Consider the following 14,987-nt stretch of genomic DNA (forward strand, 5'->3'; position numbering starts at 1 on the left):
TGGAAGGGCTTACAGACAGAAGGAGGGTGGGGCCAGGAGGTTATCAGCAGAGGAAAAGGAAGGATAGTTTCAGGCCTGAGCTTGCTTCTGGGGGAGGGAAACGGCGGGGGTCTTACCCTACACATTAGCTCCTTTGTGCTGACCTGTGAATTCCAGACTGACTGATTCTGATCAAGTTCCTGGGGGAGGTGGGCCAGGTATGCAGTCTGTTTGAATCACAGGCTTTGGCACAAGCAACGCCATTTTTGGCCTGTGGTTTTGACTATAACAATGTGTTTCGAGATTTTCTGGTGTAGCTTTCAATCTGTCTTTATTATCCCACTGTCTAGATTTTTGGTTCTGTACTCATAGTTGCCAGTCACATTTATTTACCTGAGCTCTGGGCCGTGTTCAGCATCTCAGGCTGTTTGTCCTTGTTCTTGGGCTGTACCTTGACTTTTCTCATATTCTATGATCAGACTTAAGAGTTTTATATGTTCTCTTTTATGAAAAGAAACCCAGAGACCTTCCAGTCACATGATTTATATCTATACTTTGAAAGTCATGACTGTTTTTTTCCCCCCAGTGGAAAGGACATGGTTTTCCAGTGTCAGAGAACTGAGAATTTCCAGTTAGCTTGAGGCCCTGAAAAGACACACACACACAAAGGATGTAACATTTTAAAATCAATAATTCACCACAATTTAAGATATTTAAACAGAGTTCAGATAGTTTTATTGCATCTTTGTTGAGCTTCTGATCAGACATTTGACTTTCTGTTGTTTTTATGTCCTCTCAACTAGTGGTTATGTCTTTTCACCTTTCTTTTTCTTTTCTTTTTTTTTTTTTTTTTTTTAGTGCCGCACTCACAGCACATGAAAGTTCCCAGGCTAGGCATCAAATCAGAGCTGTAGCTGCCGGCCTACACCACAACCACAGACGCAGCCAGATCCGAGCTGCGTCTTCGAACTACATCACAGCTCACAGCAAGGCCAGATCCCTAACCCACTGAGCGAGGCCAGGGATTGAACCTGTGTCCTCATGGATACTAGTCAGATTCATTTCTGCAAATGGAAACTCCCTCAGCTTTCTTTTCTAAAATTTGGATTTTTTTTTTTTAACTAAAAATGAAATAACTATAGATAGATTCCTTAAACTTTCCTTACCCCATTAGAATTTTGAGTTAGAATTCTTATTGCTGTGGGATATCAGTCCAGCCAGAGAGTAAAGGCTCTTCTTTAGAGAAACACTGACATTGTGTGGATTTAAAATATTGCTGTTAGAGATTTGTTTTTTTGTTTGTTTGTTTGTTTGTTGTCTTTTGTCCTTTTTAGAGCCACACCCCGCAGCATATGGAGGTTCCCAGGCTAGGGGTCGAATGTGAGCTGTAGCCACTGGTCTACGCCACAGCCACAGCAACACCAGATCCGAGCCACGTTTGCGCCCTATACCACAGCTCACAGCAACGCCAGATCCTTAACCCACTGAGTGAGGCCAGGGATCGAACCCGCAACCTTATGGTTCCTAGTCGGATTTGTTTCCTATGCGCCACAACGGGAACTCCAAGATTTCAGTTTAGAAAAGAAACTTCTGCAGCCAAATGAAATTAAACTGTGATTCATATGTAAATATTCACATACACCCCCCCAACCTCACCAACCTAACCCCCACTTGTAACTTTTAGCACTCATGTGTCTGATCCCATCCTTTTATATAGGCCACCAACCTCTTGCCTTTGATTTTTCATTTTTCTTGCTAATGTGTTGTTTTATTGTTAATTGTAACTGGTGGTATGTTTAGTCCTGTCCACGTTATACCTTTTAGTTTTTGTTTTTCTCTATCTCCCTCTCCTTGTAGGTGAAAAGTTGGGAGAAAGACCTAATTCCATATGGAAAAGTGTTCAAGTACATAATAATACAAGAAATTTTATCAAAGAAATAAATGCGTTAATTGCTTATTATTCATAAGTCTGCAGTTACATTAGATCGCCAAGGTTCTAGGCCTCTGGATTTCATCATATTCCGGTTAAACCTGAAATGAGCCGATCATCAGTGATCTCAGAATAGCCTGGAATGTTTAAGTCCTGCAGTTAGAATACGGTGGTATACCATCATTTACATAAATTATGTTAACCAGTAGTCTAGATCAAAAATTAGACCCATAAAGAAAATGGATTCATCTGACAATATCTTTTATTCAGACATTCTTATATTTTATTCAACAGAAATGCACATCAAAACATTCACCCAGAAAACCAAGAGCTAGTAAGGGTGCTTCGGGAACAACTTCAAACAGAACAGGTACGGTTGTTACATTAAATGTGTGCATTTGTGAAAGGGGTAGATGTTATTACTCCCCTTGTGTAAGAAATTGTGGGGAAGCATTAATAAATTCCTTTTTGGAAGCATGGGCTGTTGTCCTGCTTGAAGTCACCTTAAACTATTCCGTTGATGGTACATTTCCAGATTAGGCAAATAGCTAATCTCCATCTATTAAGATATTTTCATGTATTTATTTAGTTTTAACTTGCTTAGACAGCAGTTTCCCTGATATTTACTTGTGAGGGGATAATCACTGTCTCACTGGCTTTAATGAAATGTAGTGGAAAACCTACTTTCTAAAATGTATTCCCCTAAGACCTACAAAGAAATGACTATAAGGGGCGTTTTTTTCCCTTTTCTTTTTCTTCAGTGGCCAGAATTAACAAAACTATTTAGGCAAAGGAGAAAAACTTTTCTTCTCTGCTTCTTTGCTTTTAACCACATGGACTCTCTAAGTAATATATTGTATATGTATATATTTCTATTACTAAGAAATGTAATATGTTTTATGAAGGCTGGATTAATAGGATATCATACCTCTTCATGTTGAGATGGCTACCATCAAAGAGCAAAAATTAAAAACTGATTGCCAGAGTTTCCTTTGTGGTTCAGAGGTAACAGACTAGTATCCATGAGGATGCAAGTTCGATCCCTGGTCTTACTCAGTGGGTTAAGGATCTGGTGTTGCTGGGGCTGTGGTGTAGGCCGGCAGCTGCAGCTCTGATTTGGCTCCTAGCCTGGGAATTTCCATATGCCATGGGTGCAGCCCTAAAATAAAGCCAGAAAAAAAGAAAAATCGATTGCCTACCCACCAGTCTTTGATTCCAAAGAGCATTTTTATGACTTATCCATTCAACAAATATTTATTGAACATCTTCCATATGCCAGATACTGTTCTAGGCATTGGGAATTCGTTTGTGAACCAAACAGACAACAATTCTTGCCTCATAGAACTTAAGTTCATGGAGAACTTAAATTCAGTATATTAATGGTGCTGTGTTCCAAAGCTCTTGATATCAATCATTCATGCTGGGATCGTGTTTTACAATTTAAACAGAATGATTTCAATATAGCTGTCTCTTTTAATCTTCAAGCATGTAGCACCATCAGGAATGTATGAATGAAACAGATGTTAAAAATGGAACTACTTGAGGAGTAGTTTGACATTTCTGATTCTTTAGCTAATGAATTTAGCCTGTTCCTCGGAGTAACTTAACTTATTCTAATGCAGAAAGTCCTGACTCAATTCAGGTTTTTATCTTCAGACTGTGTTCAGGAAGGAAGGTAGGGATCATGCAGTTTAAGTTAAACAACAGTGAAGCCTTATAATTCAGTCAAACTTGGAAGACCTTAAACTAGTCGAGGCTCACATAATCCTGCCTGTATTCCTAAGTATACTTTAGCATAAAGATGATCTTGACAAGCCTGTGTGTGTCATGTCTGAATATGCCGCATTTTTGTCACCAGGATGTGCCTGCCACCGCCCGACAGCAGTTCTACACTGACATGTACTGTCCAATCTGTTTACATCAAGCTTCCCTCCCTGTTGAAACAAACTGTGGCCATCTCTTTTGTGGTAAGCAAGCAATGCTGTATACTCAGTAAAAGGTGGTTGGTTATTTAGACCAAGACCTATGTGTGCATGCCCAGGCTAGGCTCCTGATTTTCTCTCCATCACAGTTTGTATCTTGTGAGTGAGGTTGATGGCTTCTGATATCCTGCCCTGCTTGTCAGCCACTTTTATTTAGTGTCTGCAGGTTCAAAGATTTTAGAAAACTAGTTATTCAACTCCTTGATAAATAGGGAGTTAGTGGTTAGGACTCGGAGCTTTCACTGCTGCGGCCCAGGTTTAATCCCTGGTCTGGAATCTGAGATCCCATGTCAAGCCACTGCACGCTGGGGCCAAGGGACCAAATAAACAAAAAACAGACAAACCCGGGAGTTCCCGTCGTGGCGCAGTGGTTAACGAATCCGACTAGGAACCATGAGGTTGCGGGTTCGGTCCCTGCCCTTGCTCAGTGGGTTAACGATCCGGCGTTGCCGTGAGCTGTGGTGTAGGTCGCAGACGCAGCTAGGATCCCGCCTTGCTGTGGCTCTGGCGTAGGCCTGTGGCTACAGCTCCGATTCGACCCCTAGCCTGGGAACCTCCATATGCCGCGGGAGCGGCCCAAGAAATAGCAACAACAACAACAAAAAGGACAAAAAGACAAAAAAAAACCAAAAAAACAAAAAAACAGACAAACCCGGAGTTCCCGTTGTGGCGCAGTGGTTAACGAATCCGACTAGGAACCATGAGGTTGCGGGTTCGATCCCCGGCCTTGCTCAGTGGGTCGAGGATCTGGCATTGCCGTAAGCTGTGGTGTAGGTTGCAGATGCAGCTCGGATCCCGCATTGCTGTGGCTCCGGCGTAGGCTGGTGGCTATAGCTCCCATTAGACCCCTAGCCTGGGAATCTCCATATGCTGCGGGAGTGGCCCTAGAAAAGGCAAAAAGACAAAAAAAAAAAAAAAAACAAAAAAAAAACTCAGACAAATCCGTAAGTATATTTCTTGGAATAGTAATTCAAGCATATCAGTACCATGAGGGATTCACTGCATCCCTCGTTTTCGTCACTTTTTGGTGGTTTCATTAACAAATGAAGCAATAGCTCATCCTTCCCAATGCAGGGCGATTCTTCTCAAGGTCGTTGCCCATGGCCTTCCCTCAGCTCTGCTACCTCCTTTTCACTCTGAGCAAGTACAGAAGTTCTTTCCTCTCTTCCTTCATGACCTCCAGAGGCTTGAGAAACCTAGAGCATGCAATGGGACAAGAAGGGATGTTGATGTCACATTTGCTTAGTATCAGAAGGGGTGCTGTCTACCCCTGTGTGTTTTTCTTGACCTTTCAGAAAGATTTCATAGGGAATAATGAAGTATCACATAGTCATTGCTGGCTAGGGTCATGAGACTGGGGAGAGTTGTAGTTATGGGCCTGCTCTATTCTGCACACAACATACTTCATTTCATCCAGCGCCATAGATGAGGAAACCGAGGCTCAGCAATGTTAAGAAGCTCTTATTTATAAAACAGAAACAAAAGCACAGATTTTGGTGTAGGTCTCATATGTGGCTTGGATCTGGCATTGCTGTGGCTGTGGTGTAGGCCGGAGGCTACAGCTCCGATTCAGCTCCCTCCACACGCCGTGGGTGTGGCCCTAGAAAGACAAGAAAAAAGAAAATTAGGATTTTCTCTCTTGCCAAGACCAACTTCAAAGGTCTGATTTCCTGTGCTTGGAACCACATCTTCCCTGGATGAATGACATATGTCATCATCAGTTTGGGTGGACTGTTTGGAAGATGATGGGCAGCTAAAAGTAGAACAGCTGTCTACTCTATCATTTAAGGAAAGCTCACTGAGAATCTTGGGGGCCCAGTTTGGCCAATCATGATGTAAACGGTGGCTGACTGAAACAGTTGAGAGGACGAGGGCATGGAAGCAGGTTCACCCACAGAGGTGAAACCACAAGAGCATAGACGGGCCAGCCATAAATGCCCAACCCAAGTCACAGAACAAAAAAAAAAAGGAAAAAAATCACAGATTTCAAAATCAAACTTATGGTTACCAAAGAGGAAACCATTGGGGGAGACATAAATGGGGAGGATGGGATAAACACATACCCACTACTCTGTGTAAAATAGACCACTAACCAGGACCTACTGCACAGCACAGGGAGGTCTACTCAATGGTGTGTCATAACCTGTATGGGGAAAAAGAATGGATGCATGTATGTGTGTAACTAGTTCACTTTGCTACACACCTGAAACTAATATAACACCGTAAATCAGCTATACTCCAATACATTTTTTAATTAAAAAGAATAGAAATTTTATAAAAGGCAGCCCTGCTGCAGAGGGACAGAGCTGAGATTTCAACGTAAGTCAAACTTCAGGGCACATGCTCAGTTCTACTACGTCACTGGTGGTTTATATTACTCTCCACTTGAGATTTATCTTATCGCTAGACCTATTTTTTATTGGTAGCATTTCTTTCCGTTGGAACAGCTGTATTCAACATAGGATTCTCACCGCTCCCCAAATGTACCCAGTTTCCATATGAAGACTCATTTAGGAGTTCCCGTCGTGGCGCAGTGGTTAACGAATCCAACTACGAACCATGAGGTTGCGGGTTCGGTCCCTGCCCTTGCTCAGTGGGTTAACGATCCGGCGTTGCCGTGAGCTGTGGTGTAGGTCGCAGGTGCGGCTCGGATCCCGCGTTGCTGTGGCTCTGGCGTAGGCTGGTGGCTTCAGCTCCGATTCAACCCCTAGCCTGGGAACCTCCGTATGCCACAGGAGCGGCCCAAGAAATAGCAACAACAACAACAATTACAACAACAACAAAAGACAAAAAAAAAAAAGACTCATTTAAATGTAGCATCTATAAACTGCATTCTCCCCATTGTGTCTTTTGTCTAAGATTCATTATATGGCATTCTCAGGTATATAGTGTTATTTTTTATGCTATTATAGATGAAGTAAAGTATTTGAAATCCATTTCACAAAATGCAGGTTTCCATAGCTTCTGCTCATTTAGTAAGTGCTGTCCAGCCCCATTACTGCCTCATCCCCTGATTTCAACCTTTCCCCTCAGGTTTTTGCCTAAGTAGTTAACAAACTGTAAGACACTATTTCAGTGTCCATCCTTAATTATCTATGAGAAGAACTAGTGAGCAGTAAAATAAAGAAAGAATGGGAGTTCCATGTGGCCTAGCAGGGTAACCATCCTATGTTGTCACCACTGTGGCATGGGTTCGATTCCTGGCCCTGGAACTTCCACATGCCACAGGCATGGCCAAAAAAAAAAAAAGTTAAAAAATAAAAGAGGAGTTCCTGTTGTGGCTCAGCAATAGTGAACCCAGCTAGGATCCATGAAGACTTGGGTTTGATTCCTGGCCGTGCTAGTGGGTTAAGGATATCTGGCATTGCCATGAGCTGTGGTATAGGTCCCAGACTCAGCTCAGATCTGAGGTTGTCGTGGTGAGGTTGCTGTGGCTGTGATGTAGGCTGGCAGCTACCACTCCGATTAGACCCCTAGCCTGGGAACCTCCACATGCCGCAGGTGTGGGCCTCCCCCCCAGAAAAAGGCAAAAAAAAAAAAAAAAAGAAAGAAAGAAAGAAAGAAAGAAAGCTCAGTTGGGGGAGTAAGTGGCCATCAGAGAAAGCAGATGTTTCCCCACTCAAGCCTCTGGTTGACAGTCCTAACCCAATGGGGACTTTTTCTGCGTCCAGGCATGGCCCCGGCCATCCTGAGCACAGTGCCCATAGCAGTGTTGGAATCAGTCAGGTCAGGTCGGCCTGATGAATTCTATCTGCCCCTGGGCTGGTTCATGGAGTGAGGGACCTGGTCAGTTGAAAGATGGCTGTGTTGTGTTCTCGGCCTTACTTCTGGCTCTTAGGTGGACGCCTTCTGATATTCTGCTCTCCTTGTCAGACACTTTTATTTACCATCATCAGCTTCACATGTAAACGGAAACCTTTCTTTGACTAGTAGTTGGGGGATGTTGATACCATGTGTGTGACGAGCACTCAGCTCACCAGCTGCCTGTGGAGCTGCAGTTCTGGTACTTTCCTGCCAGTTTCGAGTAACAGCAGCAACGAACTTCACCTGACTTCATCTGTAACCCACATTATTTTATTTAATTCTCCAGGAGTCTTACAAGGCCTTCTTCCAATTTTATAAATAAACAGATCTAGAGAGATTTATGCCCCAGATTGAAGTTACTGAGTCATCTTCCCCCTACAGAGGGGGAAAGTTGAGGAAAAAGGAAAACACCAAGCATGTCACAGCAGATGTGTATGAACTAAAGTGTTTGATTTGCTGGACCATAGTTTTTCAGTGCAGGCAAGTGGCTATTATGTAATTTGCAAAACAAGGACACCTATACTCCAGTTCATGGAAGAGATAAGGGATTAAATAAATTAACATATTTGAAGAGTTCCTGTCGTGGCTCAGTGGTTAATGAACCTGACTAGCATTTATGAGGACTCGTGTTCAATACCTGGCCTTGTTCAGGGGGTTAAGGATCTGGCATTGCCATGAGCTGTGGTATAGGTCACAGATGCGGCTTGGATCCTGTGTTGCTGTGGTTCTGGTGTAGGCCAGCGGCTACAGCTCCAATTTGACCCCTAGCCTGGGAACTTCCATATGCTGCTGGCGGGGCCCTAAAAAAGCAAAAAGACAAAAATAGATTAATTAATTAATTAACATATGTGAAAACACATTGGACTTGGGGTGAAAAAGTAGTACATAAATCTCAGGCATCAGTGGAGTGCCCCGGTGGCCTAGCAGTTAAGGATTTGGCATTGTTACTTCTGTGGCTTGGGTTTGATCCCTGGCCCAGGAACTTCTTGTGGGCGTGGCTGGAAGAAAATCTAAGGCATCATTACAGATGGTAATAATAATAGCAGATATATGGTAGGTCTTGCTTTCATATAGTTTACATGTGAAATTAGATTGCTCAAAGTAATTAGTAAATATTGTCTAATTACCACAGCACTCTGAGAACAGGAAAAGATACAGATGGTTTTGCTTTTAAATTAGTCCCTAAATCATCGAACTGGTTTTCCCCCACAGTCACTAGTGTCCAGGTTGCACAGCCTTTGCTCCAGCCTTTGGCTTGCTCAGCAGTCTCCTCGCATCCATTTCTTTCTTCCTTTGTCCTTTGCTCTTGCCATTGTACAACCTAGAGCATCTCCCTCCTCCTCACTGCCTTCCTGAATCTTACTAGCCCCACAAAGTTTGGTTCAAATCCTGTCTCCTCTACGATTACTGTCCAGCACATCCCAGAGAGTTCTCCCTCTCTTTTCTTCCTTTGTACTAAAAGTTACTGTTACACAGTTCAAGATTTAGCCACCTTCTGCCTGATTTAAGTATGTCCCTGTGGTCCCCTCAATTTGATTGACAGTGCTGGTTCTGAATTCTGGACCTTGATTTGATCTGGACGAATCATAATAAGGAAGACAGAGGGTTAGGCGAGGTTGCTGAGGCAAGAGCTAGAAAACAGAAGACCCTGGAGGAAGAAGGGAGCGAGGAAGCACGCGGTTCAGAGTCACAGTGGGACCTGGGTGATCAGAGAAACAGTGCTTACAAAGTTTTCCTTTGTAGAGTTCTTGTTTTGGCTCATCAGGTTGAGAATCCGACTAGTATCCATGAGGATGCAGGTTCATTCCCTGGCCTTGATCAGTGGGTTGGGAATCCGGCATTGCCATGAGCTGTGGTATAGGTTTGCAGACATGGCTCAGATCCAATGTTGCTGTGACTGTGGTGTAGACTGGCGGCTGCAGCTCCCGTTCAACCCCTAGCCCGGGAACTTCCTTATGTTGTGGCTGTGATCCTCAAAAGAAAAGTAAAATAAAATAAAAATAGTCCTTTTTAATTTGTTGCTGGTCTGAACCTTGATTCTTATACCTACCACTTTTTCAAGTCTGTAACCCTCCCATTAGGCTGTGTTTATCTGTTTTGCTTCATGAACACCTTCAAGCCGAAAAATCAAATACCTCCAGTACAAAATTAATTAATTAATTAAAAGTTAAATAATTCCATTGATTAACTGGATTATGAACTTTGTTAGGGCAGAAAGCATGTATTCTCTGTATCCTTTGGTCCCTTGCTCAAACTATGTAATTAATGTTATTGATACTTAAGTAACTTGGTTTTCTAAACACTTAAAAAAAACAGAAGTTGTGTTTTTGTAATGTACATTTCAAATTTGGAACAGGAAATTTATACTGGGATTTGTTGGTTGTCATATTTACAATGATGTTCAATTATTGTCTAATTTATTTTACATAGAAAATGCAACAGTTTCTATTAAATCTCATAGCATTGAAGCAGTTAATGCATGCTCGCTTTTTTTTTTTTAAACACAGCACAATTTTTTTTTAATACTCAACCAAAATACAAAACACCGTAGTAAACCGATGGCATGAACACATGGTATTTCAGATGTGCTCACTTGATTGCATAAAAATGTTTGCATCTTAACGGATGGTTTAAATGAAAATATTTTTCAGTGGCTGAGAATTGTTACTAGATTTGAATTTGCCTTAAGAGTTGGTTGGATGAAGTAAAAACGTGTTAACACAGGTGATGCTGTTAAAATGTGTCAGATATTTGAAACTTTCTCAGGATATATGGACTTTAAAACCTCAGTATTAATGTTTTATTCTCACTAGGTACCTGCATTATTGCATACTGGCGATACGGTTCATGGCTTGGGGCGATCAGTTGTCCAATCTGCAGGCAAACGGTAATGTCTGTATCCAGAAAACATCATTTATACTAGTTCATTTTGTAATTTTTTGTTTGTTCGTTTGGCTTTTTAGGGTCGTACCTGCGGCATATGAAAGTTCCCAGGCTAGGAGTCAAATCAGAGCTGCAGCTGCCAGCCTACACCACAGCCACAGCAACATGGGATCTGAGCTGAGTCAGAGACCTACACAACAGCTCATGGCAACACCAGATCCTTAACCCACTGAATGAGGCCAGGGATTGAACCCGAGTCCTCATGGATACTAGTCAGGTTCATTACTGCTGAGCCACAAAGGGAACTCCCTGTAAGTTTTTATAGGTTCTGTATCTAACTCTTGAATTACTTTTGTATTTTTAGCAGAACTTCATTTATCCAAACCTTCTATGATGTTACTCCATTATTTTTTTTTAATGTCTCTAAGACATCTCAAAAAAAAAAAGGGAGGGGTTCCCGTCATGACTCAGTGAAAATGAATCTGACTAGCATCCATGAGGATGCGGGTTCGATCCCTGGCCTTGCTTAGGGTTAAGGATCTGGTGTGGCCATGAGCTGTGGGATAGGTTGCAAATGTGGCTGAGATACCATGTTGCTGTGTCTGTGGTATAGACCAGTGGCTACAGCTCTAATTTGACCCCTAGACAGGGAACCTCCATATGCCATGAGTGTGGCCCTAAAAAGACCAAAAAAAAAAAAAAAAAAGGGAAGTCACATACAAAATCCCTTCAATTGTAGTGAAAAACTGGTAAATGACTCCTCCCTCAGATCCTAATCAGTCTTTGTTGTAATACCACAAAGGACTAACTAAATTGGCAAATCAGACTTAAGCAGCTATCCCCTAGGTAGACTTCTTTGGAAAAAAATGGTTTTATCCGTTTTAACTTATTTTTAATCTGCCCCTCCCTGGGGAGGGTCCAGATATCTTTAAGTGACAAACAGCATTTTTTAAAAATGTTTCTTTTGGAGATATAACCACATTGCATCATCCAGGGCACTATTACTAACAGAACAGATATAAATATTATAGTTGGTATAGAAGCTACCTCACGAGGGAGGCAGTGGCTTTTTATAAACATATATTGCAGACCAAAATGGCAGCACACATGAGATGTACTAAATTTTCTCAAATTCTTTTTTTTTAATTAAAAGTTTTAATTTACAGTGTTGAATGAATTTCTGCTGTATAGCATAGTGACCCAGTCATACATATATATACATTCTTTTTCTCATATTATCCTCCATCGTGTTCCAAGAGATCGGATATAGTTAGTTCCCTGTGCTATACAGTAGGGCCTCACTGTTTACCCATTCTAAATGTAAGGGTTTTCATCTACCAACCCCAAACTTCCGGTCCATCCCACTCCCTCCCCCTTGGCAACCACAAGTCTGTTCTTTGTGTTCCTGATTCTGTTTGTTTTGTAGATAGGTTCATCCTGTTTTTGCCATATTTATTAATTTAAAAACTAAGAATTTCAATTTCTCAGGTTTTACAGTATTTTGTTTTTTCAGTTTGTCAAAGGAATTGAGGAGATTCAGCCATAAAAAAGAGCAGCAACATGGATGAATTTTCTTAATATCTTTGACAGACTGGAAAAACAAAACACTGGAAAATCTGAGAAACCAAAGTTCTTAGTTTTTAAATTAATAAATATAGCAAAATAGGACCTTCTATCACTTGTATATAGTTTTCCAAAATATCCTTTATATTTATTTTACTTTCCATTTCAAATATATGTCTGATAATGAGTCTTGAATGTATAAAAAGGCAGCACCTCCTTAGGAAGTCTTTTCAGAGCAAGAGGAAGTCCTAACAAGTCCTTCCAGCTCAAGATGCCAAATTGAGTTCCCATTGTGGCACAGCAGAAACGAATCCGACTAGTAGCCACAATGTTGTGGATTTGATCTCTGGCCTCACTCAGTGGGTGGAGGATCCAGCGTTGCCGTGAGCTGTGGTGTAGGTCACAGACGCAGCTAGGATCCTGCATTGCTGTGGCTGTGACATAGGCCAGCGGCTATAGCTCCATCTCAGCCCCTAGCCTGGAAAGCCGTATTGAGTGTGTGCATTTACTTTCGCTCCCTCTGGCTACCCCACTAAAACCGTAAAGGCGAAAGGCCAAAGAGATAATAAAATAAAATTAGAGAAGGAAATGCTTTTTCAACAAGTCTTTGTAAAACATAACAGACATACAGGAAAGCACACACAGAAGTACAGCTCATTGACTGATCACAAAGCAACACCTGAGTGATCCCCACTCAGATGAAGATAGAAACTGGCCTTAGCCCCAGGGGCCTGCACAGTACCCCTTCCCCATCTCCCCTCAGTCCTCTCCTAGAGCTTCTCTGATAAGCATGTCCTTGATTTTCTTTTTTTTTTTAATTAATTTATTTTTTTAATTTTATTTTTATTTTTTGACTTTTTTTGGTCTTTTCTAGGGCCGCTCCCATGGCATGTGGAGGTTCCCAGGCTAGGGGTCGAATCGGAGCTGTAGCTGGCCTACGCCAGAGCCACAGCAACGCAGGATCCGAGCCGCGTCTGCAACCTACATCACAGCTCACGGCAACACCGGATCGTTAACCCACTGAGCAAGGGCAGGGATCGAACCCGCAACCTCATGGTTCCTAGTCAGATTCGTTAACCACTGCGCCACAACGGGAACTCCAATTTTCTTTATTTTCTATTGCCTTGGCTTGCCTAAGATCACTGTTTTGTTTTACCTTATTTGGGGACATATATAAATTAAACCATGTAGTGAGTATTGTAAAATACGTAGACATATACATACATGAAAACACATACACACACGGGTACCTTTCCGTCATTGTTCGCTATTTCTCCTATCACAGCTTGCTTTTTGGCCATCGAGAGGAAGGTTTGAGGCTTCCTCTTCTTTCCCTCTTTCATCTGTATTCCCCATTCTTTCATACTTGACTTTTTATCACAGGATTAGGAAGAAAATCATGTTTTTGGTCCAGCCTCTCAGGCTGATTGGATGTGGCATAAGACCATCAACCCTGGCTCCTTTGCCAGCGCCACCTCTCCTCTTTAGCAGTCTGCCAGCAACGCTGAAACCAAGCTGTGGGTCTTGCATTAAAGAATTAGTCCCACCACCTGTCCTCTACTCCTGGCACTACCTGTGGCTTTTCCTAGGGCATATACATATTAGCGGGTGTTATATTTTGAACTACCCATAAATTGCCTAGAGGATAGGAAAGTGGAGGTAGTTGTTTCCATAGAATAGCTTTGAGGAGTTCCCATTGTGGCTCAGTGGTTAACGAATCCGACTAGGAACCATGAGGTTGTGGGTTCGATCCCTGGCCTCGCTCAGTGGGTTAAGGGTCTGGCGTTGCCGTGAGCTGTGGTGTGAGTCGCAGACGTGGCTCGGATTCCGCGTTGCTGTGGCTCTGGTGTAGGCCGGCAGCTACAGCTTGGATTAGACCCCTAGCCTGGGAACCTCCACATGCTGAGGGAGCGGCCCTAGAAAAGGCAAAAAGACAAAAAAAAAAAAAGAATAGCTTTGAGGTCCCCTAACTTAGTGTAATTCATCTAGGAGGGGACAGGTGGTAGATACTACATGCCAGCAGTCCCACCACATTCCTGTATGTGTTAAACTTTCGGACACCCCAGACAGAAGTCCTTCCTCTCGAGCATCATTGTAACGCCTGCCCCAGTGCCTGACGCCAGACTGTTGAACAGGTCTGCCTCCCCTTCTGTCTTGGGGGTTGCGATCACCAAGGGGCAAGGCCAGGTCTCCATCTTTTGGTATTTCTATCACTTAGCCTGGTGCCTGGCCCACAGTAGGTGCTCAGTTAACATTCAGGGAAGGAGTGCATTCTTGTTAACAGATTTGTGACGAGATGGCTGTACCTGCTGCACGACTCTGCCTTGCTTAGTCACTCATGGATTTTGCTGTTTGGGCAACATCTGAACAGTAGGAGCGTCCTGGTTTCACAGCTGAGCTGAGGAAGGGTCAAAACAGCAGCAACCTGGTTCAAACCCAAGTTTGTCACGACCCCCTCCCATGCTTTTCTGTCATTTCTATAGGGGTCGTTCCATTTTAAAATACACTGTCATCTTCAGATTACTAGAGTATTGTCCTGGGACATTAGTGTGTCCTCCTGCCATGGAGGAAGGAAGGTTAAATGTATCTTGTTACATAACAGTATCAAGTATTACCTTTTTGATTGTGATAGAAATGGGTGCTTGAGAGCTGGTTCCTGCAATAACATCATCTCTGTATTAATGGTTGGTTGCATTCAACGATCATTCAAGTACCAGCAAGGATAAGGAATCATGATTTTAATCAAAAATGAAATCCCTAGCAGTTCCCACCATGGCGCAGTGGGTTAAGAATCTGACTGCAGGAGTTGAGTTTCTATCGTGGCTCAGTGGTTAACGAATCTGACT

The 14,987-nt window shown here is 42.6% G+C and overlaps 1 protein-coding gene across 6 annotated transcripts in view; it reads left to right on the forward strand.

Annotated features, from left to right (window-relative positions):
* Positions 1-14,987, forward strand: part of RNF170 (ring finger protein 170) — a 44,922-nt gene that overhangs the window by 17,187 nt on the left and 12,748 nt on the right. For all 6 annotated transcript variants that reach the window (XM_047771766.1, XM_047771767.1, XM_047771765.1 and 3 more), the window contains 3 exons: positions 2,204-2,279; positions 3,768-3,876; positions 10,509-10,582. In XM_047771766.1, the coding sequence (XP_047627722.1) occupies positions 2,204-2,279; positions 3,768-3,876; positions 10,509-10,582 (259 nt within the window). The remainder of the gene's footprint in view (positions 1-2,203; positions 2,280-3,767; positions 3,877-10,508; positions 10,583-14,987) is intronic.

This window comes from Phacochoerus africanus, chromosome 3 (genome assembly GCF_016906955.1).
Source record: "Phacochoerus africanus isolate WHEZ1 chromosome 3, ROS_Pafr_v1, whole genome shotgun sequence".
NCBI lineage: Eukaryota > Metazoa > Chordata > Mammalia > Artiodactyla > Suidae > Phacochoerus > Phacochoerus africanus.